This window comes from Dendropsophus ebraccatus, chromosome 9 (assembly GCF_027789765.1).
Source record: "Dendropsophus ebraccatus isolate aDenEbr1 chromosome 9, aDenEbr1.pat, whole genome shotgun sequence".
NCBI classification, from domain to species: domain Eukaryota; kingdom Metazoa; phylum Chordata; class Amphibia; order Anura; family Hylidae; genus Dendropsophus; species Dendropsophus ebraccatus.
In genome coordinates this window covers 92080883-92108714 of record NC_091462.1, presented here as the reverse complement: position 1 = coordinate 92108714, position 27832 = coordinate 92080883, and the positions used below count along the sequence as shown (strand labels likewise).

At 44.2% G+C, this 27832-nt stretch overlaps 1 protein-coding gene across 3 annotated transcripts in view; it reads left to right on the top strand.

Annotated features, from left to right (window-relative positions):
* Positions 1-247: 247 nt before the first annotated feature.
* The window catches only part of TRRAP (transformation/transcription domain associated protein), a 115042-nt gene continuing 87457 nt past the window's right edge, over positions 248-27832 (top strand). The window contains exons 1-21 of one of the 3 annotated variants that reach the window (XM_069983849.1): positions 248-359; positions 9863-10029; positions 10138-10187; positions 10396-10506; positions 12093-12197; positions 12285-12368; positions 14528-14584; positions 15410-15535; positions 15820-15897; positions 16813-16901; positions 17421-17517; positions 17603-17741; positions 18823-18901; positions 19163-19397; positions 19528-19846; positions 20276-20373; positions 21819-22013; positions 22990-23181; positions 24349-24514; positions 24590-24846; positions 25945-26145. In XM_069983849.1, coding sequence (XP_069839950.1) covers positions 9930-10029; positions 10138-10187; positions 10396-10506; positions 12093-12197; positions 12285-12368; positions 14528-14584; positions 15410-15535; positions 15820-15897; positions 16813-16901; positions 17421-17517; positions 17603-17741; positions 18823-18901; positions 19163-19397; positions 19528-19846; positions 20276-20373; positions 21819-22013; positions 22990-23181; positions 24349-24514; positions 24590-24846; positions 25945-26145 — 2778 coding nt within the window. In that variant the 5' untranslated portion in view covers positions 248-359; positions 9863-9929. Of the gene's footprint in view, positions 360-7442; positions 7487-9862; positions 10030-10137; positions 10188-10395; positions 10507-12092; positions 12198-12284; positions 12369-14527; positions 14585-15409; positions 15536-15819; positions 15898-16812; positions 16902-17420; positions 17518-17602; positions 17742-18822; positions 18902-19162; positions 19398-19527; positions 19847-20275; positions 20374-21818; positions 22014-22989; positions 23182-24348; positions 24515-24589; positions 24847-25944; positions 26146-27832 lie in introns of those variants that run through there. The other 2 variants (XM_069983851.1, XM_069983852.1) reach the window with 2 other exon arrangements.

Genomic DNA, 27832 nt, shown 5'->3' with positions numbered 1-27832 from the left:
CACGCCGCCGTCGCACATTGCTGACGTCAGAAGACCTTCTAAATGTATGGTCTTCCAAGAGATATCACTCCGCCCCGCAATATAGTCCCTATGATAACAGATCGTTCTATTAAAACAGTTCGGTATTACTAATAACGGAGGTGATGGGGGGTTATTACGTGGTCGGGAGTTTTTTGTAGGTAAAAATTGTAAGATTGGAAGGTTTTTATTCGGGATGTATAGAAGGACTCCTCACTCTCGCAAAGGCTGCTGGGACGGGATGCTGGCCGGCTCCTGAGCGGGAGGCAGCGGATGCGGCGAGTGGTCGGGTCTGGTGCTGGGGCTGATTCCGGGCCGGTAACAAGGAGGAGATCGCCAGGGTGAGCTATTATGGGGGAGACCTATGGGGTGTAGCGGATCGGGGTCTCTATGGCTCTCATCGGCCGGGTGTATGATGAGTGGTGAGCGGGGGAGGGGCGGCTGTGCGGCCTGAGCTCTGTCCTCTATTCATTACCGCACAATACCGCTCAGCTGCCGTATACAGAGGGATGTGCATGGCTCTATAGCACCTGGATGATGCTCCTGCCTTAGGGTACAAACACACACACCGTATACGCAGCAGATACGCAGCAGATTTGATGCAGTGTTCAGTTATTTAGATCTAATCTGCTGCGTATATGTTGCGTATACGGTGTGTGTGTTTATACCATGGATGGCACCATCACTATGTATAGTGGGCTCTGGCTGGTGATGAGGGATGCCTTTAGTATGTGCCCTATGTATACAGATGGGTATGCCATATACAACAAGATGGATGCATTACGCCTGGTGTGTGCCTGTCACCTTGCCCTATAGCAGGGATGGGGAACCTTCCGCCCTCCAGCTGTTGCAAAACTACAATTCCCATCATGCCTGGACAGCCAAAGCAAATCTTTGGCTGTCCAGGCATGATGGGAATTGTAGTTTTGCAACAGCTGGAGGGCGGAAGGTTCCCCATCTCTTCCCTATAGGAAAATGCTGTATTTTCTGATCCAGTGCAGCTACGCCGCATGGTAATAATGTCAGATTGCCGGATATATGTGTACTGGGTCTGCAGAGAGTCATCGGGTTCTGACAGCCGTGTGATGTGGTGGCATACTGCAATTATTATGGGAATTGGGGGAAAAAATTGCCGTATTCTGTATGCCTGCTTACTGCAAAGATGTATTAGGAATCGATACCTTACAATATACACTCACCGGCCACTTTATTAGATACACCTCTTCAACTGCACGTTACCACTTAATTTCTAATCAGCCAATCACATGGCGGCAACTCAGTGCATTTAGGCATGTAGACATGGTCAAGACAATCTCCTGCAGTTCAAACCGAGCATCAGTATGGGGAAGAAAGGTGATTTGAGGCCTTTGAACGTGGCATGGTTGTTGGTGCCAGAAGGGCTGGTCTGAGTATTTCAGAAACTGCTGATCTACTGGGATTTTCATGCACAACCATCTCTAGGGTTTACAAAGAATGGTCCGAAAAAGAAAAAACATCCAGTGAGCGGCAGTTCTGTGGGCGGAAATGCCTTGTTGATGCCAGAGGTCAGAGGAGAATGGGCAGACTGGTTCGAGCTGATAGAAAGGCAACAGTGACTCAAATAGCCAACCGTTACAACCAAGGTAGGCAGAAGAGCATCTCTGAACGCACAGTACCTCCAACTTTGAGGCAGATGGGCTACAGCAGCAGAAGACCACACCGGGTGCCACTCCTTTCAGCTAAGAACAGGAAACTGAGGCTACAATTTGCACAAGCTCATCGAAATTGGACAGTAGAAGATTGGAAAAACGTTGCCTGGTCTGATGAGTCTCGATTTCTGCTGCGACATTCGGATGGTAGGGTCAGAATTTGGCGTCAACAACATGAAAGCATGGATCCATCCTGCCTTGTATCAACGGTTCAGGCTGGTGGTGGTGGTGTCATGGTGTGGGGGAATATTTTCTTGGCACTCTTTGGGCCCCTTGGTACCAATTGAGCATCATTGCAACGCTACAGCCTACCTGAGTATTGTTGCTGACCATGTCCATCCCTTTATGACCACAATGTACCCAACATCTGATGGCTACTTTCAGCAGGATAATGCGCCATGTCATAAAGCTAGAATCATCTCAGACTGGTTTCTTGAACATGACAATGAGTTCACTGTACTCAAATGGCCTCCACAGTCACCAGATCTCAATCCAATAGAGCATCTTTGGGATGTGGTGGAACGGGAGATTCGCGTCATGGATGTGCAGCCGACAAATCTGCGGCAACTGTGTGATGCCATCATGTCAATATGGACCAAAATCTCTGAGGAATGCTTCCAGCACCTTGTTGTATCTATGCCAGCAAGAATTGAGGCAGTTCTGAAGACAAAAGGGGGTCCAACCCATTACTAGCATGGTGTACCTAATAAAGTGGCCGGTGAGTGTATAGGACTGTGTTCACATGTGCGCCATGTTCTGCAGCATCTGTTTATAGGAGATGTGATGCTACGTATCAGACTGTGTATATAGATGCATCCTGGTGGACTTGACACAGCGTTTGATGGTGTAATGGATTTATGGTTGTGGTTTCTATTATAAACTGGAACTAAACAGAACATTACAGTGGAGACAGGGGCGTAGCTAGGATTCATGGGGCCCCATAGCAAAAAACTGTATGGGCCCCCCCTTCCCCAACACAAAGTACTGTGTGTGTATAGTGTGTGTGTGTGTGTATATATATATATATATATATATATATATATATATATATATACACATACATACATACATACATACATACATATACGCTCACATAAAATCTCTTGTGACCAGAGGCGAGTCCTGCCTGCAGGTACAAAAGTGACTGGCAGAGCAGAGAGCCAATGGCTGCTTGCTCTGTCAGTCCACTGTATTTAACTTTAGGGGGCCCATTAGGAGCCCTAAGGGTACAAACCCACACACCGTATACGCAGCAAATACGCAGCAGATTTGATGGTTTAGATTTGATGCTGTGTTCAGTTATTTAGATCTAATTTGCTGCGTATCGCAGCAGTAAATACGCTGCGTATATGGTGTGTGTGTTTATACCCTTATGGTTTAAAAAACATAGGTGCAGGAGCGGACTACCTTCTGCTTAAAGTGACTGTACCACCAGGCCCAGGCTGAAGCACTGGAGGCGGCCGACCCACCCTTAGTGGGAGGAAACCCCCGCCCCTCTATGATAGGGTTCTATTGATTCTAATGGAGTCACGTCATGGAGGGGCTGGAGTTTCTTCCCACTAAGGGTGGGTTGGCCCGCCTTCAGTGCTTCAGCCTGGGCCTGGTGGTACAGTCACTTTAACCCCCTATGTATTGTGTAAGTGAGCCAATGTTCTCTCACATGCTGCAACACAAATAAGAGTTAAAGAGGAAGACAAGGAGCTCTCTGCTTCACTGCTCGTGCACTGATAACCCCTGACCTCTGGCACATTTTCCTACTTGATTGCAGCAGCCGGAGAGAAGAGCAGTGAAGCAGAGATCTCCTTGTCCTCCTCATATTAACCTTTTTTTTTTATATTGCAGCATGTAAGTGAACACTGGGTCACTTACACACTACAGTACATAAGGGGTTAAGCAGAAGGACACAGGAGACTCTTATCTTTCCTGTGCATCCCCAGGCCCCCCTTCCCTATGGGCCCCATAGCAACTGCCTACCCTGCCTCTATGGTAGCTACGCCACTGAGCGGAGATACAAGCTCCTGTTCACACCAACATGTTTCATTCCTGGTGCACTTCATCATTGAACTAGAAATGGCAGTGTTGTCGGATCCATCTCCAGCAGTGACCAGCAGATCCCATTGACTATGGTCAGGAAGACTGTGATCAGTTTATAGGAACCAGATGCGTGATGATCAGCTGATGGCAGCAATGACTGTAATGTGAAGAAAGGTTATGATGAGATGTTTATTTTCATATATTTTGAGATGTACCCTGCAGACTATATGCATGTGGCTATAAAAGTCCATGTGATATCTGTATCTTATCCTGGGACTGGCAGTATGTTATCTCAGATGGGGTCCAGTCTCTTTTTGGGACAAAGCTAAAAACTGTTCCTACAGCCACATGATTGTCGTAAGATAGTATAGGGGGTCCGTATTATGCCAACATTCTCTTTTATTCTGCTGGATGGGCTTCACTCGCTATAGAGACCATCTGGTCATCTAAGATCAGGTCAGTAGTAGAACCCGAAGGCAGATTTGTTGCAGCAATGTCTGATTTTCCTATATACCAGAACTGGGCTTACAAATCCATGTACCCGCTACCAAAGCCTATTCGGATACCAGGAATGGACCCTTGGGCTATGTTCACACATACACAGTAAAATATCAATGTCTTGCTGTAATTTTGTGTTACAATAATGTTTTATGATAAGCACACTGTGGCCTTATACAGAGGCCTATATAGGTTTCAGAAGCTGTGATCAGTACAGTCCATAGCCCTGGTGAGCTGAAGGGACATTTAGCAATACACTAATACTGGGATCAGATGCCAGGCCAGTCCTGAGCTAAAACGACACTAATGGTGCGTTTACACAGAGAGATTTATCTGACAGATTTTTGAAGCCTAAGCCAGAAACAGACTATATACAGAGAACAGGTCATAAAGAAAATATTCCTGAGATTCCTGGCTTTGGTTTCAAAAATTTGTCTGATAAATCTGTCTGTGTAAACACACCATGAGGCTTGTATTAGTAAATGACATGTGTTAGCAGCGCCTGCTGGTTGGGTGTCTATAGACAGTTTTCATCTGTTTTTTTTTTTGTGTGTGTATGTTTTTGGTATTGTTGTCCAAAAGTGCAAATGACAGATTGGTCCATCATCAATCTGCCCCTTTAAGGATACATTCAGATGTGACATGTCCACTGGGGAATTTGGTATCTATGGACTTTAATGAGTACGTAGTAAGTTTGCAGTAGTGGTGGATTTGTTTTTGTTTTTAACAAATCCATTGAGGTAAATGGGTAGCAGCATCTGCAGCAGATTTCCAGTGTGAATATACTTTAAGGGTACGTGCACACTTACCGGACCGGCAGCTAGTTTTCTGCTGCGGATCCGCAGCAGATTTCATTTAGGGTACAAACCCACTTGACGTATTTGCTGCGTGAATCAGTCTTAAAAATAAGCAGGCAAAACGCAGGTTGGCTTTATACAATTGTTCTGCGTTAAAATACGCAATTGCGTATTTTTGAAGCGTGAAGCTTGTTGTTAGCAAAGCATCAGTTGTTAACAACCTGTGCGAAAAACGCATGTAGCTTCACGCTTCAAAAATACGCAATTGCGTATTTTAACGCAGAACAATTGTATAAAGCCAACCTGCGTTTTGCCTGCTTATTTTTAAGACTTGATTCACGTAGCAAATACGTCAAGTGGGTTTGTACCCTTAAATAACTGAACACAGCATCAAATCTGCACCATCAAATCTGCTGCAGATCTGCTGCGGATCCTGTAGGTGTGAACGCACCCTAAGGGCATGTTCACACACAGTATTTTTGCTCAGTATTTTGCAACCAAAACCAGGAGTGTTTTCACTCCAATACTGGTTTTGGTTGCAAAATGCTGACCAAAATACTGTGTGTGAACATAGCCTAAAGGGGCATTCACACACTCCATAGATCACGCATTCTACGAAGCATCAGGCTGTGAACCGACATTAGGACCTCCCAACATTGTGTATCATTATGATGCTGGGAGCTGTGAACCTGTGTAAATCTTCCTGCCACTGTACTGACACAGCCATGGGAAGATTTGAACAGACTTTGAGCTCCCGGCATCATGAGACATGATGCTGGAGGTTCCTGATGCCGGCCCACATCTGTGATCTACGGAGTATGTGATAGCCCCCTTAATCTCATGTAAGGCAGAGATCACATCACTCAGGCGGTGTGTTGCTGGTATATTTTGGGTTACGGTATGCTGATCTGTATACCATGCTGTGCGCTCTCTCAGTTTGGTCTCTTGCCCAGGGCATGCTTTTGAGTCCTGTGAAATAGACACATTTTGGGAAAGGGGTCGATTGTGGCCGCTAGTAGACTTTGTCCAGTGCATTAAATTGAGTAGGTGTGCAGTAGTTTACATGATCCTAACCCTTTGCCGGAATAGTGATGTATTGTCTGAACACAATGGGGATCCAGCCTAGTACTGGGCGTATAGTACATTGTTCTATTGTCCTTTAGCGTTATCAGTGCAATAAACAACTGGGTCTCTCTAGATATTGCTCATCCATTTACATTCTTATCTGCACAGTTTATAGCATTGTGTTATGGGTGTGCACTTCTGGGGTGTCTCGGGAGGACCCCACTATTTACAACAGCACCAGGTGGGAGGCAAATTACTGAAGATCTCTGTAATGTATTTGCCATTTTATATAGGACTAAGCATGCTGGTGAAGTTTATACCACATATTGGTATTGCTAATGTTTTTTTTTAATGTAAACTGGCTGTGGTTTTGATAAGTATGTGGTGTTTTCCTATATGGCAAGGCCCTATAAACAGTAATCCTGTAACTAGGGACCCCCAACTCCGGACAGGATTCAAATGCGTATCCATCCCCAACTGCTGTTGCATGGACTCCTTGATTGAAATTTTGCAGCATGTATGTGTAAAAGGGTTCATTTAAATCAATGGGTGCTATACCGTAATTGCGGATAGTATAATACTGATGAAAGGGGCCTAACAGTAAAGATATGCTAGTGAATATTACCCAGATAGAGACCAGAAGGGGGTGTTTTAGGCGTCTGTCAGGACAATGAGGGCTACATCCAGCATATGGAGCTGCATACACTGAATATAGTGTGAACACAGCCTAAGGCCACCTGTTGAACAGTCAGGCAATAGAAAACTGCATTGCTGATTTGCTGTGAAACTCTGGGTGACAGCGCCATACAGGTTAGGCTGGGTTCACACTTTGTTTTTGCAATCCGTTTTTTTTTTTTTTTTTCATTATTTTTTTTTTTCTTCAAAAAACGGATGCGTGTTTGCATCTGTTTTGATTCGTTTTTTTCCATTGAATTCCATTATAAAAAGAACGGATCGAAACAGATCAGGTTTTTTTTTAACCTACAAAAAAACGTAGTCGACCTTATTTGTGTGTTCGTTAAAAATAACGGATCCGTATTGATACGTTTTATATATATATATATATATATAATGAAATTTACCTGTGTAAATAGGTATCATTTTTTATTTTTATTTTTTTAAAAACGGATTGCAAAAACGTATTGTGAACCCAGCTTAAGGGATGACACATTTATATTGCTGAGGATGATGGAAACAGATGAGCGCGGCAGCTTTTCAGCCATAATATAATTAACCCATGAAGGATTTTCATGTTTTCATAGGCTGAGCCATGGCAGCCAATCACATTCCAGCTCTTAAAAAGTGATTGGTTGCTGTGGGTAACCGACACGCCATTGCTTAGCGTATAGGAGGCCCAACTTATGGTTGTAGGTCTGTGGAGACTTTGTAAGCCAATTGTCCATCAGCCGCCTCATGTATCACGCGTGTGTCCTAGTAATAAAGCTGATATGTGCACGATACCTACTAACCGTCATGGTGGCCTTAGCAACGTTCTTGTCAAGTTTCACACTGGATATTACAATGTTGGAAAAAATGGCCGCTTTTTTCCAGAAACAGAGCCGCACCTGTCCACCGGTTTTATATGGCGTTACAGATCATTCCCATGTGTGCGCTGTAATACCCGTCTCAGCCCACGGCAGGTGTGACACTGTCCTGCAGGAAAGCAGCCATGTTCCTTCATGGTTGTGTTCACACTGCGCTTTGGGCATCTGAGACACAAATACTGTTAATATTGGCTTCTGATATGTCTTCTGGGACGCAGGCATTTATTACAGTGTCTGGAACTTATTCAGCTGGTGACTGTTTCGCCCGTAGCATAGAATGGGTCCTATACTTTACATTATATATTGTAAGCAGTTAAAAATTATGTTATAGGTGCAGTTTTTTTCATGTTTTTGCTCATGTGAACAAGCACTAAGGCCTTACTCACACATTCAGGGATTTTTCAAGGTTTATGGATGAAGTCTGCTCTCTGCCTCCGTTATCTGTGAAAAACCATCCCTGATTGCATCCGTGTCCGTGTTTTTCACGGATCTGTTTAAAGCTGTTTAAATGACACCGATTACATCACATTTATGTTTTCCACAGATTGCACAAATGCACAGGGATGTCAGATCCGTTCAAACTGTGAAAAACATCGATTCCTTTGGTTTCCATAGGGGATTCTGTGCCGTGATCTTGTCCGAGTAACGAAAAATGACTATTTTTTTATGGATCAGATTGCGAATCTGTGAAAAAAACGGAATGTGTAAATAGCCCAATAGAAAGTAATTGGCTATAAGTTTGTCACGGACAACTTTGTGTGAATAAGGCCTTTTATAGCCAATTCTATTGGGCTATCCATGCATTTTGTTTTTCACGAATTCACAATCTATTCCGTAAGAAAATAGGACGTGGCATAACTCGGAGCATGATCACAACACGAATCCCCTCATAGAAATCAGTGGGATCTGTGTTTTTCCTCAATTTCACGGATGTGATGTTATTTAAAATAGCTAATTTTATCAGAGCCATAAAAAACAGACATGGATGCAAAACAAATGCAGTCATGGATGGTTTTTCACAGATCACGGAGGTAAATAGCTGACTTCATCCACGGATTTGGAAAATCACAGAACTTGTGAATAAGGCCTTTGATTAGAACCACACATTTTAGCAGCCACATACTGACAAAACCATGCTTGCATGTGAGGGCTACAGTTCACTCTTAAAAGGATAAGTCTGGCGAAAGTTTTTTATTAAAATATTGTATTGTCCCCCAAAAGTTATACAAATCGCCAATATACACTTATTACGGGAAATGCTTATAAAGTGCTTTTTTCCCTGCACTGCATCAAGGCTTCACTTCCTGGATTACATTGTGATGTCACTTCCTGGATTACATGGTGATGTCACGACCCGACTCCCAGAGCTGTGCGAGCTGTGGCTGCTGGAGAGGATGATGGCAGGGGGACACTGAGGGATACAGGGCACTGGAGGGACACTGAGCATCCCCCTGCCATCATCCTCTCCAGCAGCCACAGCCCGCACAGCTCTGGGGTAGGGTCGTGACATCACCATTTTATCCAGGAAGTGAAGCCTTGATGCAGTAGTAAGTGCAGGGAAAAAAGCACTTTATAAGCATTTCCCGTAATAAGTGTATATTGGCAATTTGTGTAACTTTTTTGGGGGCAATACAATACTTTAATAAATATTTTCGCCGGAATTGTCCTTTAAGGGGCTTTTCCAGGTGTATACATTGAAGGGCTACATTATTTTAATAGATCCCATGGATAAGCAAAATGCACTAATATGGACCCCAGACCATGCAGCAGACCCATCTAGTTGTCATCAAGGAGGTAGGTATAATGAAGAGGCGGCACTCACCAATGCAAAAAACTTTATTGTATATAATTTCTTATCCCATGAATGTTTCATCAGTGATTGTTATATACAATAAACGACTGTTCTCTGCATTGATGAGTGCCGCTTATTAACTATAATTGCCTCCTTGATGTTTAATTTGTAATTGAGGCTGAGCACCACTAAGGTCATCCAATTGATGTCCCGCTGGGCTGGCTGTATACTACATGAGGCATGAATATGGAATAAACCAGCTGTGTATGAGAGAGAGAAGTGCCGGTATTACTTTCATTGTAGTCCTATCTAGTTGTAATGTAGAGACGCTTCACATAATTGAGGATTTTACAGGAAACCATTGGTGGAAATCAATGTATTGGACGCTCAGTGATTTCTCATTACAGTCTTGACTTCCTTTGACAGGTGGGATGACTCGACCATTCTCACTGCGTTACTAAAGAGGACAGAAAGAAGAAGATAAAGAAGAAAAATGGCGTTCGTACCTCCGTCGGGGCCCACGGTGGTGGACCAGACTACGTTAATGAAGAAGTACCTTCAGTTTGTCGCTGCTCTTACCGATGTCAACACGCGTACGTGTCTTGGAAATTGTTTGTGTCTTGGATTTGTTGTGTTAACACAGGTCGCCCATATTTAATTCTCTCTTTTTTTAACTTTTCTTGCTTGTCTGCATATTTCAGCTGATGAAACCAAGTTGAAGATGATGCAGGAAGTCAGCGAGAACTTTGAGGTAGGTGTTACAGACCATCCAGTCACCTTATGGTTTTAGGTTTTATAATGTCCTGACTACATGGCCGTACTTATCACCTCTAGCTACCCCACTATTTCATCCGATCTCCTCCGTGGGGTGGGTTTCCAGATTTTGTTACTTTCTAGGTAACCCATCATGTTATGTGCAGTGGATTCTGGGTCATTGTGTTCTGTTTTTCTTTGCCTAGAATGTCACCACTTCAGCCCAATACGCCACGTTCCTGGAGCACATCATCCCGCGGTTCCTTACTTTCCTGCAGGATGGGGAAGTTCAGTTTCTTCAGGAGAAACCGGCACAGGTATTCATGTTACCAGGGCTGTAGTGGCTAATAGACAGGCACCACTGCTTGCTTATGGGCCAGGGATAGGTGATAGAATTCCAGGTCTGAAGAGCATGTGATATTTTTATGTAGATGGTGTACTCAGTATGTTACACATAGAATTGCAAAGTGATGAGATTATCTATCTTGAGCCTATAGGATGTGACGTGTGTGTGATTGGATGTATGAATAGCACGTGTAAGTGTGTGTGATTGGGTGTATGAATAGCACGTGTAAGTGTGTGTGATTGGGTGTATGAATAGTGCGTGGTTGCGTGGTCACACTGGGCACTGAGCGCAAAGCTGATAAGATCTGATACTGGAATGATGACATCATCAGGCTTGAGCCCCCAAAATGTGTGATACCTGTATGGATGGATTAAGTGTGTGTCTGTATATGTGTATGTACCTCACATCGGGCACTGAGAGTAAAACTGATAAGATCTGATTGCAATCACCTGGTTACTTTTATGTAGAATGATTTTAGGAAGTTTAAATGGGTATGCCACTTAAACATAACTTTTCATATGTTGCTGCCCATGACGAGACTAACAATTCCTTCCATACTTGTTATTATCTATTCAGTCTCCTTCCCCCAGTTCTGAGCTGCTGCTTTCTGCTGAAAACAATAAAATGTGCCCCCTCCCTTCTGAGACAGATTATGTACACAAGTCCCTGGTAGGCTTTATCTACAACACTGTAGCTTCTTTGTAATGCTGGGAGGGTCAAATTGCTACTGAACTCACTGTGATTAACCCTCCCAGCATTACAAAGAAGCTACAATGTTGCAGATAAAGCCTGCCAGGGAATTGTTTACATCGGCTGCCTCAGAAGGGTGGGAGGAGGTGGTGGAGACAGAGAGAAAAGCTCACAGATTTTTTTGTAAAGCAGTAGCACAGAACTGGAAGAAGGAGACTGAATAGATAATAGGTATGCAAGGAATTGTTAGTCTCAACATGGACAACAACATATCAAAGTTATGATTGAGTGGAATACTCCTTTAGGGTGCGTTCACACCTACCGCATCCGCAGCTTATTTTTCCGCGGAAATCCGCAGGTCTGGTAGTGCAGATTTCAACCTGCGAGAAATCCGCGTATGCGTGCGTTTTGCGGTTTTTCTGCAGCAAGTTTATCGCAGCTGAAATGTCCGTTTAAAATGTCTCTCATTCTAAACGGACATTTCAGTTGCGATAAACTTGCTGCAGAAAAACCGCAAAACGCACTCATACGCGGATTTCTCGCAGGTTGAAATCTGCACTACCAGACCTGCGGATTTCCGCGGAAAAATAAGCTGCGGATGCGGTAGGTGTGAACGCACCCTTAACATATTTCATCTCGGCCAATCTATTGTCCAGAGCAGGGTCCCAGCAGCCTTCTTCCGTACTTTATCACTGCCTTCTCCAACCTGTGGCTCTCCAGCTGTTATATTTCTGCAGCTGCAGGAAAGCGACAGGATGGGGTACATTGCCATAGTGAGTAGGAATAGAATGGTGAAGGTTTTTCTTAACACAAAAAAGGTTTAGATAGAAGCATCTTTATATTGCTTAGTAATTTTATTTTTTACAGCAATTGCGGAAACTAGTTCTGGAAATCATCCATCGGATCCCGACCAATGAACACCTGCGGCCCCACACCAAGAACATCCTGTCTGTCATGTTCCGTTTTCTGGAGGTAGAGTGATGCATTAGCTGTTTTGTGTGATAGTGAAAATATGTATTGCCGCATATGTTATGTTCAATAAAATATGTTTACTTTTAGACTGAGAACGAAGAGAATGTTCTGATCTGTTTAAGAATCATCATTGAGCTACACAAGCAGTTCAGACCACCGATCACTCAGGAGGTATGTGGGTTTCTCCTATGGAAATGTTAATTACACAGTCTACAAGTCTGTCAAGCGTCCATGTTTTTCGAAGGGTTGTATTTCACGGCTCAATGACAGGTGTAGGTAAGCGCCCATCTGCTAGATTGGTGCTCGCTTACTGAGCCTATTACACCTCTCAATAATTGTGCAACAAGGGCCGTGTAAACATTGTTAGCGTTGCCCTTGCAGCCTAAAGTGCAAAATAATAAATGTTATACCTACCTGTCCACGCTCCCAGATGTTCTCCTAACTTCTCCCTGCAGCCACCGCTAGAACTTCAGAGCCGGTCTCTAAAATGACAGGCTGCTCAGCCAATCACTTGCTGCTTTGCTGTTCTGTCTGTCAGTGTTTGGCTAAGCAGCCTGTCACTTTAGAGATCGGTTCTGAAGTTCCGGCGGCTGTGGGCAGTGGACAACAGCTAGGAGGACACGGGGAGCGTAGACAGGCAGGTATAATTTTTTTTTTTTCTTTACACATTCATCAGTTGTCTGCTGCACGTTGCCATTACACATAGCGATACGCTTTGGCAGAGGAGGATTTTTCAGCAAGTTGAAAGACCAGATCAGCTGATCGTTTCTTCAGCTGTTTGTTGTATGTATTACACAGAGCGATAATCTGCAAAATTGACCTGATTGAGCAGATCATCTCTCTCTGTAATAGGGCCTTAAAGGGAACCAATCACGCCGAAAATCCATCTTAAGGTTACAAACCCACTTGCCGGATCTGCAGCGACTCTCCTTGCTGCGTTTTTGCAGGGAGACTCGCTGCAGATCCCGGCCCCCAGCCCTCGGCCGCACGATCGCCCCCAGCCCTGCAGCCCCCGACCGCATGATCGCCCCCGGCCGCACGATCGCCCGCAGCCCCCGGCCGCACGATCGCCCGCAGCCCCCGGCCGCACGATCGCCCGCAGCCCCCGGCCGCACGATCGCCCGCAGCCCCCGGCCGCACGATCGCCCGCAGCCCCCGGCCGCACGATCGCCCGCAGCCCCCGGCCGCACGATCGCCCGCAGCCCCCGGCCGCACGATCGCCCGCAGCCCCCGGCCGCACGATCGCCGTACTGCACATGCGCGGACTACAGAAGACATCTGCGCTGCGTGTGGATGATGTCTGTGCGCCGCCAACGTGAAACGCAAGCCTCCGGGTCACGTGGATGGAAGTCAGACCTCAAGCACGCCCCTCTGGGCGTGATTACAGCCATTACAGACGCCCAGGACCTGTGACTGATTCTGCCCACCTTGACTAAATCCGCCCACCGTGACTACTTGCCAGAAATTTACATACAGCGCAGGACTTCTTCAAAGTAAGATTACTGACTGATGGAGGGGGGCACGGAGGATACAGGGGGATGTTTAGGAAACGTGCTGGATGATGTGCCAGCACGTTTCCTTATCTTAAGATGGATTTTCGGCGTGATTGGTTCCCTTTAAGCCTAGACAACCACTTTAAAAGGGGTCTACTATGCCTATCTTTCATGATGGCCTATGCTCAGGGTCATTTTGAACGGGCCAATTATGGCCCGATCATTTTAGTAAATGAGCGCCGATCTGCTAGATCGGCGCTCGTTTACTGGACCTAATAGAGCGATAATCGGGCAGCAATGCAGCCCTTGCCCAAACACCTGATACCTTACCTGTTCCCACTCCCAGCCTTCTCTCTTGTGCTCTGCAGCTTCCCAGTGGCATCTGCATCTGAGTGGCCTGTCAGTTAAGGTATCAGGTGTTTGGGCAATCGCTAGCCATCGGCCATGCATCGCTATTACACGTAGTGATGTGGGGTCAGCACCCGGCGATTTTAAGTTTAAACCTAAACCACTGATCAGCTCATGATCGTTGTCTCTATTATACAGAGTGATAATTGGCTGAATCCACCCGATTCGGCCGATTATCGCTTTGGGCCCTCAGACTAGGGCATCTATATCAGATCAGTGGGGGGCTGACATCCAGTATCTCACTGATCAGTTGTTTGCCAGAGCTGCAGCAGATAAAGAAAACTGAGCTGGAAGTAGAGAGCTCCATACATTATATAGATGCCATGTTGGGTTACTGCAGCTGTACGGTATATGTGGGTGTATATGTATGTATGTATGTATATATGTTAGTATGTATAGGTAATTTATTTTATTTTTGTTTCTTTTTAGATTCATCATTTCCTAGACTTTGTAAGACAGATTTATAAAGAACTTCCTAAAGTTGTGGTAAGTGCATGAAAACCATTTTTTTGATGCATAAAGATTTTGCATTTCAGTTTCCATGTTGGACATCTAAGCCTTGGATTTTGGTGTTGTAGCAGGTTTTGCACAAGGATTAGCCCTGTTGTCATTGGATGTTACCACCCAAAATAAGTTGCATGCAGCAAATAACTGCTGAATATCATTCTTACACATGGGATCCATCTTTTGGCATTGTGTGTATGTTACCTATTGCCCTGTGCTCATAACATATTCTGTTGTCACATCTGCACATGGCAGACAGAATTATGTCTTTGCGCCCTCATTCTGTAAAGAGACGAGGGGACGGCTTTACTGAGAAAAGACTTCATAGATGTCTAAAGATCTGGGTAGGAGATTTGCTGTCATGCAAGGAACTTCGCTAGCCTTAGGCTTCACACACGGCACAGATCTCTGCATACTGTACCCTTGTAATTGATGCTTATGACATGCCCTGTCATAAGCCGTGTTACATAGGTATTGTTTCCTAGAAGCATTACTTATAGGAAAGAATATGGGGACGCTACAATAGTTCCTGCTGTATGCTCCTAAGTTGATCTATATGATCTGCTTTGTAAGTTTACCAGCAAGTTCTGTGCACAAACTCTATAGGGCTTAGCATAGGGCTTGAGCACAGAACTCACCGGGGCATGGAGCTTTTCCATGAGAACCCAAATTTCCAGTGTGGGCATCACCTGCATGTGGAAGTGTTAACCTCGGCAGCGTGGCTGTTACGCTATAACTGTATACTGTATATGTGTGTCTCGGGCATCTTGAGCCAGTATTAAACTCTTAATATGCCTCTTCCTGTAGAATCGCTACTTTGAGAATCCTCCAGTGATCGCAGATAACACTGTTCCTGCTCCAGAAATGGTTGGCATGATTTCCACCATTGTGGTCAAAGTAAATCCAGATAGAGAAGACAGTGAGACTAGGACGGTAAGCAAGAAAGCCCCTCGAAGTTCCCCCCCTTTACATTCCACCAGATTTATTAACCTGTGTGAAGCATGAACTGGTGTAATTTGCCCTCAGCAGCCAATCACAGCTCGGCTTTCATTTTACTACAGTTAGTTAAGGTATAAAACCTGAGCTTTGATTGGCTGCTGTTGTAGTTGCTTCCAACTTACTTTTTTTTCCTTCTTAATGGGAGTTAATATTTTCTCCATTGTTTTATGCTCATGTTACTGTTGTGGTGTGACTCTCTGTATTTTTCTGTCTTGCAGCATACCATCATCCCGAAGGGCTCGCTTTCCCTAAAGGTGCTGGCGGAGCTGCCAATAATAGTTGTTCTAATGTACCAGGTGAGACAGATTCTCCAAGGAATATGAGCGGTCGCGTATAAGTTTATGTGGATGATAAGTTGTGTAAACAGATTTAACAGGATCATTAGGGGAGTCTTTATTTTCTGGGGTTTAATATATTCTGTTTGCAAAATTCTTAAAGTGCTGGTCTTTATTAAAAGGACTGTGATTTTAGGGTGTCGATGCATTGTTTTAACAAACAGGCCTTAAAGGGGTACTCCACATTTCGTTAAGCTGTGTTCTTTCAACAGGATAGGGGATAAAAAGATTATCGGTGGGGGTCCGACAGCTGGAACACCCACTGATGATGAGAATTGGGACAGAATGATTAGTGCTGATCGGTTAGTGTCCAACTGCTGGGACCACAAGCGCAGCCACCACTCCATTGAATCTCTATGGGGCTGCTCAATATTTCATCACTCAGAAATGTGTGGCCCAAAAAATGTGTGTATGTGATCTGAATGGGGAGAGGGGAAAAGAGCCACTGGCAGATTCCTGTGATGGCAAATTATCTCCCTATACACAAAAGGATCAGGCAGTTACACTCCAAAATGCCTAATCCCTTTCTCCTTAAACCTGGTACTGCAAACATACCTTATCTAATGTGTGTGGCCTGCTTTAGTGTTTGCATTGACATAAATTTCTCAATGGAGGCAGAAAATATATTGTTGTCTGTGTCTAAGCCCCTTCAACGAAACAAATGTGGCTTGATGGATGTCACATGGAGGCACTTCTACTAGAAGTCTGAAAAAGTGCTACTCCCTAACATCATAGACTCCTATTAGGTATCGGAATACTGTGTGAAGCTATAAATATAGGTCTTGCTGGCAGGACCTGATATATTTATTGTATTGTCCCATTATTTTCAGTATATTTTTACATTGATTTGAAATCTACTTTGATTTTTTTCCCTAGTTGTACAAGCTAAACATACACAACATGGTGTCTGAATTTGTACCGTTGATCATGAACACCATCGTCACCCAAGTTTCAGCCAATGCCAGGTATGTGTAGCTGTTTATTGAGGGCAGCAAAGTTGAGTGAAGCCCATTAAATCATACAAGCAGAATTATGGGTATACTTCCACTTAGAAATCAATTTATAGGACACACCATTGCCTTATATTTGGTGGGGTTCAACTCCTGGGCCCCCCACCTACCCTGAGTAAAAAGGGGTCACTGCGCTGATTCAGCTCCTGCACTGTTTTGTACTGCTCCCAGCTGGCTGTGCAGGGAACTGCAGCCGGCCCCATTCACTGTATTGTTTTTCCCCTGCGTAAGGGAGGGTGGAAGCAACAGTGTGCAGGGCAGCCGCTCAGGACAAGCATTGCGGTTCCTTACTTTCAGGATTGGTGGGAGTCCCAGAGGTCATAAAGTCATAATGTGTCCTGGTTATAGTCCATCAGAGCTGCCCTAGTAAACGTTACCTTCTCCAAAATATTAAGTAGAATTCGTAATGTCTCATTGCTTACAGTATCAGTGGACAACTCTAGCTTCCATCTTGCTTTACCTTTTATGTTTTAGGCAGCACAAGTTGTACAACAAAGAACTCTATGCTGACTTCATCGCAGCCCAGATTAAAACGTTGTCCTTCTTAGCTTACATCATTCGAATCTATCAGGTAGATTGGACGTCTAGTGGACCCCTGAGTTTGTCAGCAAGTCCGACATGTTCTCTCTTTACTTATATGAGCCTCTATTCTGTAGGATACAGTAGCAAAACACTCCCAGCAAATGGTGAAAGGCATGCTGCAGCTCCTGACCAACTGCCCGCCTGAAACCGCCCATCTTAGGAAAGAGCTGCTGATAGCCGCCAAACATATTCTCAGCACCGACCTAAGAAGCCGTAAGTTGTTGCTTCATTGTTTTTAGTATTATACATACAGTGATTGATAAGGTTGGAAGAGGATAAGTCTGTCATGTCCAACGTCTAACCCTACTGTGTTGGTCCTGAGGACAAAAAACCCTTAAAGGAGAAGTCCAGCCCTGGCAAGGATGTGACATGGGAGAGTGTAACAATGAAGAATTGCTTACCTTTCCCCGTGTCTGATCGACCCAGGGACCGCTGCTGGAAGGGGGGAAAATGCCTGTCCCGGCTGATGGACAGCCTGCCCAGCCAATGGGTGACTGGAGCGGCGTCCCACCTCAGTCACTGACTGGCTGAGCGGCCAATCCATCAGCCAGGTCATGATGTTGGCATCGCGGGGGGGTCTCAGAGCAGCAATTAAAAAAAACAAAACAAAAAAAAAAAAAAACTTGAGGCCGGACTTCTCCTTTTAAGAGAAAGAGTGACTTATCCTTGTAGAAGAGGATATTCTCTTTCCAGTTGTAAATGAATAGACTGCTGTGTATTTTAAAGAGTCACTGTCGGTAATTTATTTATTTATTTTTTTTGCAGATATCAATAGTCCAGGCGATTTTAAGAAACTTTGTAATTGGGTTTATTAGCCAAATTTGCCATTATCTGCATGTAAAAAGCCTTTTCCCAGGTCCCCCCCTCTCCTTTCTGTCATCCACTCCTAAGAATCAGGAAATCTCGACTGTTTTTTCATCAGTCGGATCCTGTCTGGTCTATGAAGGAGGGAGGGGGAAGGAGGGAAATTAGCGGGCAGCTGAGAGCCAAGAACAAAGGATTGCTTGGGGAGCTATTAAGAGCCCTAATTAGAGGTCAAAGAGGTCCCTGGTGACTGTCAGAAAAGAGAGAGCCCACAATGTGAATGTAAATTATCTCTTTGTTGTCCTGTTTTGCTGCTTTTACTTTCTCTCGCCATAGGAAAACCATGAAGACATGGGGGAGAGATTCAAACTGCTTTTTCATGATAGAAATAAATTTTTTGGCTAATAAACCCAATTACAAAGTTTCTTAAAATCGCCTGGACTATTGATTTCTGCAATAAAAAGTTTACCGATATTGTTATCTCTTTCAGAGTTCATCCCCTGTATGGACAAGCTGTTTGATGAATCTATCCTCATTGGCTCTGGGTACACCGCTCGGGAAACACTCCGGTATAAATCAACAACCTTTATACTATACTCTTATTCTGTTTGCTTACTTTTCTATCTTTGATCTTACTTCCATTACATCTCCTTTAGTGTTACACAAGACTGTTCCTCTACATACATAGTATAATCCAGGCACTCTGATATTCTGGCAATATTAATACCAAATCTGATAATCCACCATCTCAGAGTTTTCTTTTGTTACTGTGGGAACATTGAATTGTTCTAGTTGATGGTTGAGAAATATTGTAAACTTGTCATCTTCAGGCCTCTGGCGTACAGTACATTGGCGGACCTTGTACACCACGTCCGTCAACATCTTCCACTGAATGACCTATCCCTCGCAGTACAGCTTTTCGCCAAAAACATTGACGATGAGTCCATACCCAGCAGCATCCAGACCATGTCCTGTAAGCTGCTGCTCAACCTGGTGGACTGCATCCGCTCCAAAAGCGAACAGGAGAACGGCAACGGGCGAGATATACTGATGAGAATGCTGGAGGTGAGCAATAGCTTATACTTTATAGGCTGATGTACAGGCTGGGTGATGGGGTACAGTTTTAGCAAAGTCAGAGGTTCTTATTTATGCATGAAGTTTTCCAATATACGTTAACACCTTATATATTCCTTAGGTATTTGTTCTGAAGTTCCACACTATTGCCCGCTACCAGTTATCTGCCATTTTCAAGAAGTGCAAGCCCCAGTCCGAGCTGGGGGCAGCTGAGGCCGTTCTAGCTAGTGTCCCAGCAGCCACTCCTGCCAATGCTTTGCCCGCTGCCCCTTCTACTCCCCTGACCCAAGTCCCACTTCTAGTGTTTGATAAGCAAGGAGAGAAAGACAAAGAAGACAAGCAAACCTTCCAGGTGACAGACTGCCGTAGCCTGGTCAAGACGTTGGTGTGCGGTGTGAAGACGATTACCTGGGGAATCACATCCTGCAAAGCACCAGGCGGTAAGCTTTGTCGTCTAATTCCATGATTTTAAAAAAAATTCTTTTAAAGGAGACCTGTCACCCCCCGTGCCGGGGTGACAGGCTCCCGACCCCCAGCTAGATCCCTCTTATACTGACCTCATCTAGCCGAGTATTGCTCCCGGAGCCGGTCCCGGGACCGAGATATTCTAGTCAGAAGCCGGCGCACGCTGTGGATAGAGAATGAATGGACGCCGGACCTATCTCCACAGCGCGCGCGCCGGCTTCTGTCCAGGATATCTCCGTCCTGGGAGCGGGACTCGGCGGGATGAGGTCAGTATAAGGGGATCTAGCTGGGGGTCGGGAGCCTGTCACCCTGGCACGGGGGGTGACAGGTCCTCTTTAAGACTGTAACCGTTGTTTTTTTTTTTTTTTTTTTTTTTTAATGAAATTCTCCTCTTTATTTTACAGAAGCGCAGTTTGTCCCTATTAAGCAGCTGCAACCAAAAGAGACACAGATTTATATCAAGCTTGTGAAGTATGCTATGCAAGCACTGGACATTTACCAGGTAAATACAAGGAGGAGTTCACAATGTGTCCTGTGTTTACAGCGCTCCATTCATTCTCTTTGGGACCGCTTAACATTCAGCACTCAGAAACTTTCTGCAGTGCCATAGAGATGGAGTAAAACACTGGCAACGCTTGTGCTGTGTGCACCTTTTATTGCAGGAACAGTTATGTCTCGGTTCTTGGGATCTGTGGGGGTCCCAGCGGCTAGAACCCCACTTGTTTTAGCATGTTCAGATGGGAATACCCCTTTAAGTTATTAAAGGGTTTTTTGACCACTGTAGACACTTATCCCATTGACTGTCCTGATTGGTCGTTCTTTTTTTGAGAATGAAGCACTGAATGCAGCTGTGAAGTTTGCAGACTCCAGTGCAGCTCCCTTTTTTGTCTAACTGAACGCTGTACTCTTGCGAATGAGATCATGCTTATGATAATAGTGTGACAGGGGTGCATGTACATCATTAGCGATGTCGGTGCAGCCCTTGCTTTGGTATAAAATAATAAAGAAATGTACTTACCTGTCCAGGCTCCCTTGGTGTCTTTCAGCATTGTTCCTTTGTTCCCCACTCACCGCAGCCACCTGAAGAACTTCTGTTCCCATCTTTGAAGTGACAGGCCGTTCTGGCCAATCACTAGCAGGGACAGAACAATGCCTTGCTCAGTGATTGGCTGAGAGGCCTGTCACTTTACTGACTTGTTTTGAAGTGCTGGAGGTGGCTGCGGTAAGGAGAGAACACAGGAACAAGACAGCAGGACAATGTGGGAGCCTTGACAGGTAAGTATAATCTTTAGTTTTTTTCCTTTACCTTTGCATCAGCCATTGGCTGTGAATCACCATTAAATGTAACAATGTGTTTAAACATATTAAAGACAAAGATCAGCAATAATCTGCTGAATTGGCCTGATTTGGCAGATTATCTCAATGAGTAGTAGGGCCCTAAGGGATAAGTGTTATTTTGTTGCCTGAATGTCCAGTCTATAGTTACTCCCTAAGACTAAGAAACCCGAGATCCTTTATCTTTAAGGTGCTCTCAAAGTCGTCAAACAGTAGATGAGTTTGTGGGACTGGGACAGAAGGTTTAGTGTTGGGGTACATTCATGTTCCTTCTCCAAACCTTTCTGGATGTAACGTATAGATGGATCTGTATTGCCTGTTACACACGTTTACAGGAGACAGGACTAATAGAATGTAAAGTGTCTCCTCCTCCTTTTTTGGGCTCCACGTGTAACAGATTGCTGTGGCTTTGGAGTCGCATCTCATGTGTTAACAATGAGGATCAGTTTAGACTGTACAGGTTACTCATTGCTGAATCTGTCATTAGGCTCCTGGTAGTCTGCCATGACCCAGCAATCGGATAAGAGACTCCTAATTGTAGTATAAGTGGCAGACGTCTTACACTGTGATCCTCCTCTCTGCGCTTTATGAATAAATGTATTATTTCTTCAGGTCCAGATAGCGGGAAATGGGCAGACGTACATACGTGTAGCCAACTGTCAGACCGTACGGATGAAGGAGGAGAAGGAGGTTTTGGAGCATTTTGCTGGTGTTTTTACCATGATGAATCCTTTGACGTTTAAGGAGATTTTTCAAACCACTGTTCCTTATATGGTGGAGAGGATCTCTAAAAACTATGCACTTCAGGTGAGTGGCTAGACTAGCTTCTTATACTGCTGAATTGTACAGGGTATGTACTATAAGCAGGTTGGAAGTATCTAACCCAGCAATAGCTCCCTATAGTGCATTGGGTGCTGGGTATGAAGGTAAATTTCATTTTTGGCACCATGTCCAAGATATTAGGAGTTTTAATCCATATGGAATTATGTCATTTTGGTTCACTGGGGGCAGAATTAATGCCCCAAGAGGACCAATTCCTCCAGAAGTGGTGGGCCGGCTAGGGGCGGATTGGTGCACTGTGACGGTACTCCCGCCCCCAGTGCACTAGAACAACCTATCTCATAATCTGTATGGCAACATCCTGACTCTACCTTTGGGAAGAGAAGGATTGATTAATTGATTGACAAATTGAAATATAGCATGCCTGATCCTTTCGTTCTCTGTGTAATAAGCAGCCACCAAAGGAGCCTGGCAGTGACTTTCTGACTTTTTTAGTTAAGAAACATATGCACACACAGTTGAGCGTGCATATCTATGGAGCGACAGCTGTTGTCTGAATAAGCGTTCTGCTGACAGTCATCTTATGAGCACCCCTAGCTTTATGCATGAAGCCATTGACAAATATAAACATAAGCTTGCATAGGAGCTGTATACACAAAACAGAAGCCCATGTATCTGTTTCTGCAGAATCTGTTTCTGCCTCCTTTTTCTTAATGACCAATAGCTTATGTATGTGTGGCAACCATTTAAAAGATTGGGCTGCAGTGTACTATATGGTTAGAAAACTCTTTAAGGCTTTTTAGTATCTAATGTGTTTGTAGCTTTATTTCCAGCGAGCAAATCACAATGTGTGACAGTAATGAGCGTTGGTTGTGATACAGCCCTTGAAGCAATTCCCTTTTCTCACTTTTACAAGGGCTGTAAGAGCGGTAATCATGTGACACCAGGGAAACTCGTCTTTGTTCAGGAATGTGGAATTTGAATGAATGTCTTGCTTTCTCAGATCGTTGCCAATTCCTTCTTGGCGAACCCCACCACGTCGGCTCTCTTCGCTACCATCCTGGTGGAGTATTTGCTGGAAAGGCTTCCGGAGATGGGATCCAACGTGGAGCTGTCCAACTTGTACCTCAAGCTGTTCAAGCTGGTGTTTGGCTCGGTTTCCCTGTTTGCTGCAGATAATGAACAAATGCTTAAGGTGAGGAGATGGATCCCAGCACAGACCGGCCTTTTAATCAAGTATCCTGTTACACACGTCAGGCCTGTTCTGAATGACGATTGTGTGCCCTTGTGTAGTAGTTGATATACGCTGCAGAGGAGGAGTACATGGCAGGCTGAGCAATGTTGATTAGTCATACCAATGCAGGGATGATTTTATTAAGATTAAAGAGCATTCGCATCCTATAAAGTGATAAAATATCACTAGGGTATGCCATCACATAGGGGTCTGATCTCTGGGACCACCACTGCTATAGGGAAGGTTTCGGTGTTGATTTAGCGGTTTTCCCTGCCACCTGTCTGTGCAGAGAACTGCAGTCTGATGCCACTCACTTATAATAAGTTGTCATCATTATATATTAAAGGTACCATCATTTGGTTTCTGGGTGTTAGATCTGTAGTAGTTCAAGTGGGGAGAAGCACACGGCTCAGCTCTTCTCTCCCCAACTTTCTGTAGATCTCATTGTAAATCAATGGAGCTAATCTGCAGGCAGCTGGGCAGAGAATCTGTTCAAAGGCTTATCCTTGGTCTGTCTAATTACTGGTGACGATCTGAACACCCAGACCCTAACCAATTTGAAGATATTTTTTTTTTTTGTAAAGGGGAACTCTTTTTTTTTTTTTTTTTTTTTTTTTTTTTTTTTTTTCATCCTCCAACTCAACTGTTGTCCGAAAATTATACAGATTTGTAATTTACTTCTGTTTAAAAAAATCTTCAGTACTTATCAGCTCCTGTATACCCTGCAGGAAGTGGTGTTTTCTCTCCAGTATGACACGGTGCTCTCTGCTGCCAGCTCTGTCCATGTCAGGAACTGTCCAGAGCCGGGGAGGTTTTCTATGGGGATTTGCTACTTCCCTGAACAGTTCCTGTCAGACTGGAAAGAATACACCACTTCCTGCAGGACATACTGCAGCTGATAAGTACTGGAAGACTTGAGATTTTTAAATAGAAGAAATTTACTAAACTTGTATATCTTTCTGACACCAGTTGATATGGAGTACCCCTTTAAGTGACAGGACCGTTGTTTTTGATTTTAGGATCTTCTGCGTGAATAGTCAATGAATGGTACCATTCTTATTCTTCTACCTACAACTATACTAGCATAGTATTAATAATTTGGTGACACCATTATGTTTCTCTTTGCAGCCACATTTGCACAAAATAGTGAACAGTTCGATGGAGCTGGCCCAGACTGCCAAGGAGCCGTACAATTACTTCCTGCTCCTCCGGGCTTTATTCCGGTCTATTGGGGGCGGCAGCCATGACCTTCTCTACCAGGAGTTTCTTCCATTGTTACCAAATCTTTTGCAAGGTCAGTCATTGTCCTCAGCCGGTCCTCATATAGTTGTCTTATGAATATGGGATGACAGGTTTTGTCTTGTTTTAGGCCTGAACATGTTACAAAGCGGCCTGCACAAACAGCACATGAAAGATCTCTTTGTGGAGCTGTGTCTCACTGTGCCGGTACGCCTGAGCTCCTTGCTGCCGTATCTTCCCATGTTGATGGATCCTTTAGTGTCCGCACTAAACGGTTCGCAGACTCTAGTAAGCCAAGGCCTGCGGACCCTAGAACTGTGCGTGGACAATCTACAGCCCGACTTCCTCTACGATCACATCCAGCCTGTCCGTGCCGAGCTTATGCAGGTAATCATCCCTTCTAACACTAGGGGGCAGCAAAGGTGCATTTCAGCCAGGTGATTCATAGCAGAAATTTTACTCCTAATCCCTGAGTGTGGCGACATTTTCGTCTGGTCTCCTGGGTGACTCTGGTGGCATTTTCCGCGCTCTCGTTTTCGCTGAAACGTAATCACCGTGTAAAATATTTAGAGGGGAGACTTGTGAAAAGTAAACTTTCGCAAATTCTTTTCTAATGGGAAACATGCTTTTATGATTTGATTCTCAATAGCTGTAGTTCTTTGCAAACATGGTTTTTGTTAGATTGTGTGTTTCTTGTGCTGCCTTCTATTATTAACAAAGGTCTGGGGGGATGTGATGGGGGTCCCTGGCATTTGTGTAATGCTGTTATAAAGGCCAGCAATGTCTATTAGAGGCTTTCCAGTACTGGTCATCATTCTGACCACTTTTTGCATAGTTTATACTTTGAGTTGCCCAGGAACCAATGGCACACTCACAAGGGGTAGTCAGGTCTGTAAAGGGGATATATATATATATATATATATATATATATATATATATATATACACACATACACACACACACACACACACACACACACACACACACACATTTACTCTACTCAGATGCTGTTGGAACCTCTTTACATGTCCTAGAAATAAAATAAGTATGAGCACAGCTCAAGCATACACTCATCTAATTCAACATTTTAATACCGGTGGCTGAAGAATTTGGATGAAGCCCTAGGGAGTCCTGAAGAATATGGATACTATAGCCATAGGCTGTATCTATGTTTTCCTGCACTCCCTAGGGCTTCATCCAACAGCTTCAGCCTCTGGTAATCAAACAGTCAGAGAATGTTGCGCTCTTATCTACCTAGGAACATGTCAAAAGAGTTGATCGATCAGGGTCTTGTTGCTCAGACCCCCACCAATGACAAGAACGAGCACAGTGTAAGATTGATGGCTTGATATCCTGTGCCGACGACAGGCTATTATGTTTTTTTTTAAGGTTGGATAGTCACTTTTAACAGGATTTGGCTTTATGCAATACATCTGCCTTGTAGTTTAGTGTACGACCACTTTACTGTTATAATCCATGTTCTAGGCTCTATGGCGGACCCTCCGTAATCCAGCAGATAGCATTTCCCACGTGGCTTACAGAGTCCTTGGAAAATTTGGTGGAAGCAATCGGAAAATGCTGAAAGAGTCACAAAAACTTCAGTATATCGTGACTGAAATCCTAGGCCCGAGCATTACCGTAGAGTTTGCAGACTGCAAGGCATCGCTCCAATTACCCATGGAAAAGGTAGGAGATTGGACGCTGCTTCTCTTCATTCCTTACTGCTAGTGCAGCACCCTCTGACTGACAGGGGGGACATATTGTGTGAACAGACCTTTGGGTTAATGTCTGCAGATAGAGGACACAGTTTGCCCTTGTGCTACACTTTACAGACCATGGGGGAGATTTATCAAACATGGTGTAAAGTGAAACTGGCTCAGTCGCCCCCAGCAACCAATCAGATCTCACCTTTCATTCCTCACAGACTCTTTGGAAAATGAAAGGTGGAATCTGATTGGTTGCTAGGGGCAACTGAGCCAGTTTGACTTTACACCATGTTTGATAAATCTCCCCCAATGACTTTTAGGTCAATACTATTCTGGTATTGAGAGAACTATAGCCAGTTCTTTCAGAGAATATCCCTTTAAGTATTCGCCATCATTTCCATGCACGTAACCAAATGTTCCTGCAGTCTCTTGTCATTCTGATTATAGAGTTGCTATTGTTTGGCTGTGCCTGAACAATAAAAAACAAAATAGTAATTTTGATGGAAATGGGAAATTTCCTTTAGTAATAATTCAGGAGACAGCCTGTGACTGTGTGGGGATCTCCCCCAGAGGCAGACGCTGATATTTTGACTTGTGGTCTTTAAAGGTCAGCTCCAATTTCATATTAATTCTTGTTTAATCGGCTATGAAATCCATGTGACCATCAGGTAAGCATCCAAATGTCTTATTCTAAGCGCTCTACGTAAACTGGTTTTCCGGTCGCTTTGGCTGACGGAATTGGACACATTATGAATTGGGCAGCTGGAAGAAATGCTGTCAAAATATAGGGGTATACCTTTCAGATATCACTCCTGAGACACGGTAATGGTTGGTGCATATACTATACAGGAGAGGAGAACTATTAGTATTATTACATGGAAAGGCATAAAAAACCAAAAAATTTGGATGGATCTATTCTCTAGAGCAGTGCTTCTCAAACTGTGAGGCCGGCCTCTCCAATGAGGCGCCCCCTAGTTGTTGATGAGGCGCAGCTGAGGAGTCAGTATTCACAAAAGTGACTATAAGCTGCACAAGTCTTTCCCTAAATGCAACAATCTTTGGTTAAGGAACATTATTGACTCATTTTGTGCTTATTTAATGTTATTCAAAGGTTAGGAGTTAAATGAAGGGTAGACTGAGCTATAGTTTTTATATTTGCATGGACTTCCATCACAGATGGTGAGGCCCAGCATCTTCTTGGTCAGTCTGGTGAGGCCTGACATCATTTAGTCTATTAGGTGAGGCTCCAATAGAAAAAGTTTGAGAAGCACTGCTCTAGAGAATAGATCACTCCCCATTTTTCTTTTTTTACGCCTTTCCATGTTGGACCGGTGACTTGGATCCTCCGGAGGGTGTAGCGATCCCGACAGAATTGTGTTGTTAATCTCTTGGGCCTTGGTCTACAGTGAGTGGTGAAGCTTCACCACTCACCAATTGTGAGTGATTTATTTCCTAGAGTCCTGTTCCCTCCATAGGAATGTTACCGCTCCCAAAGTGCGTTTTTTTTTCTTGCTGTTTTTATATAGTATTATTACATGACAGTTTTATGAGATCTCTTACCTGGTGTGTCCCAAGATTACAACTTATCACCCACTCTGACTGATGGGACCACATGAGAATGAATGCACAGACCACAACCAATTGGGAGAATGAGTCGGGAGTAGTTG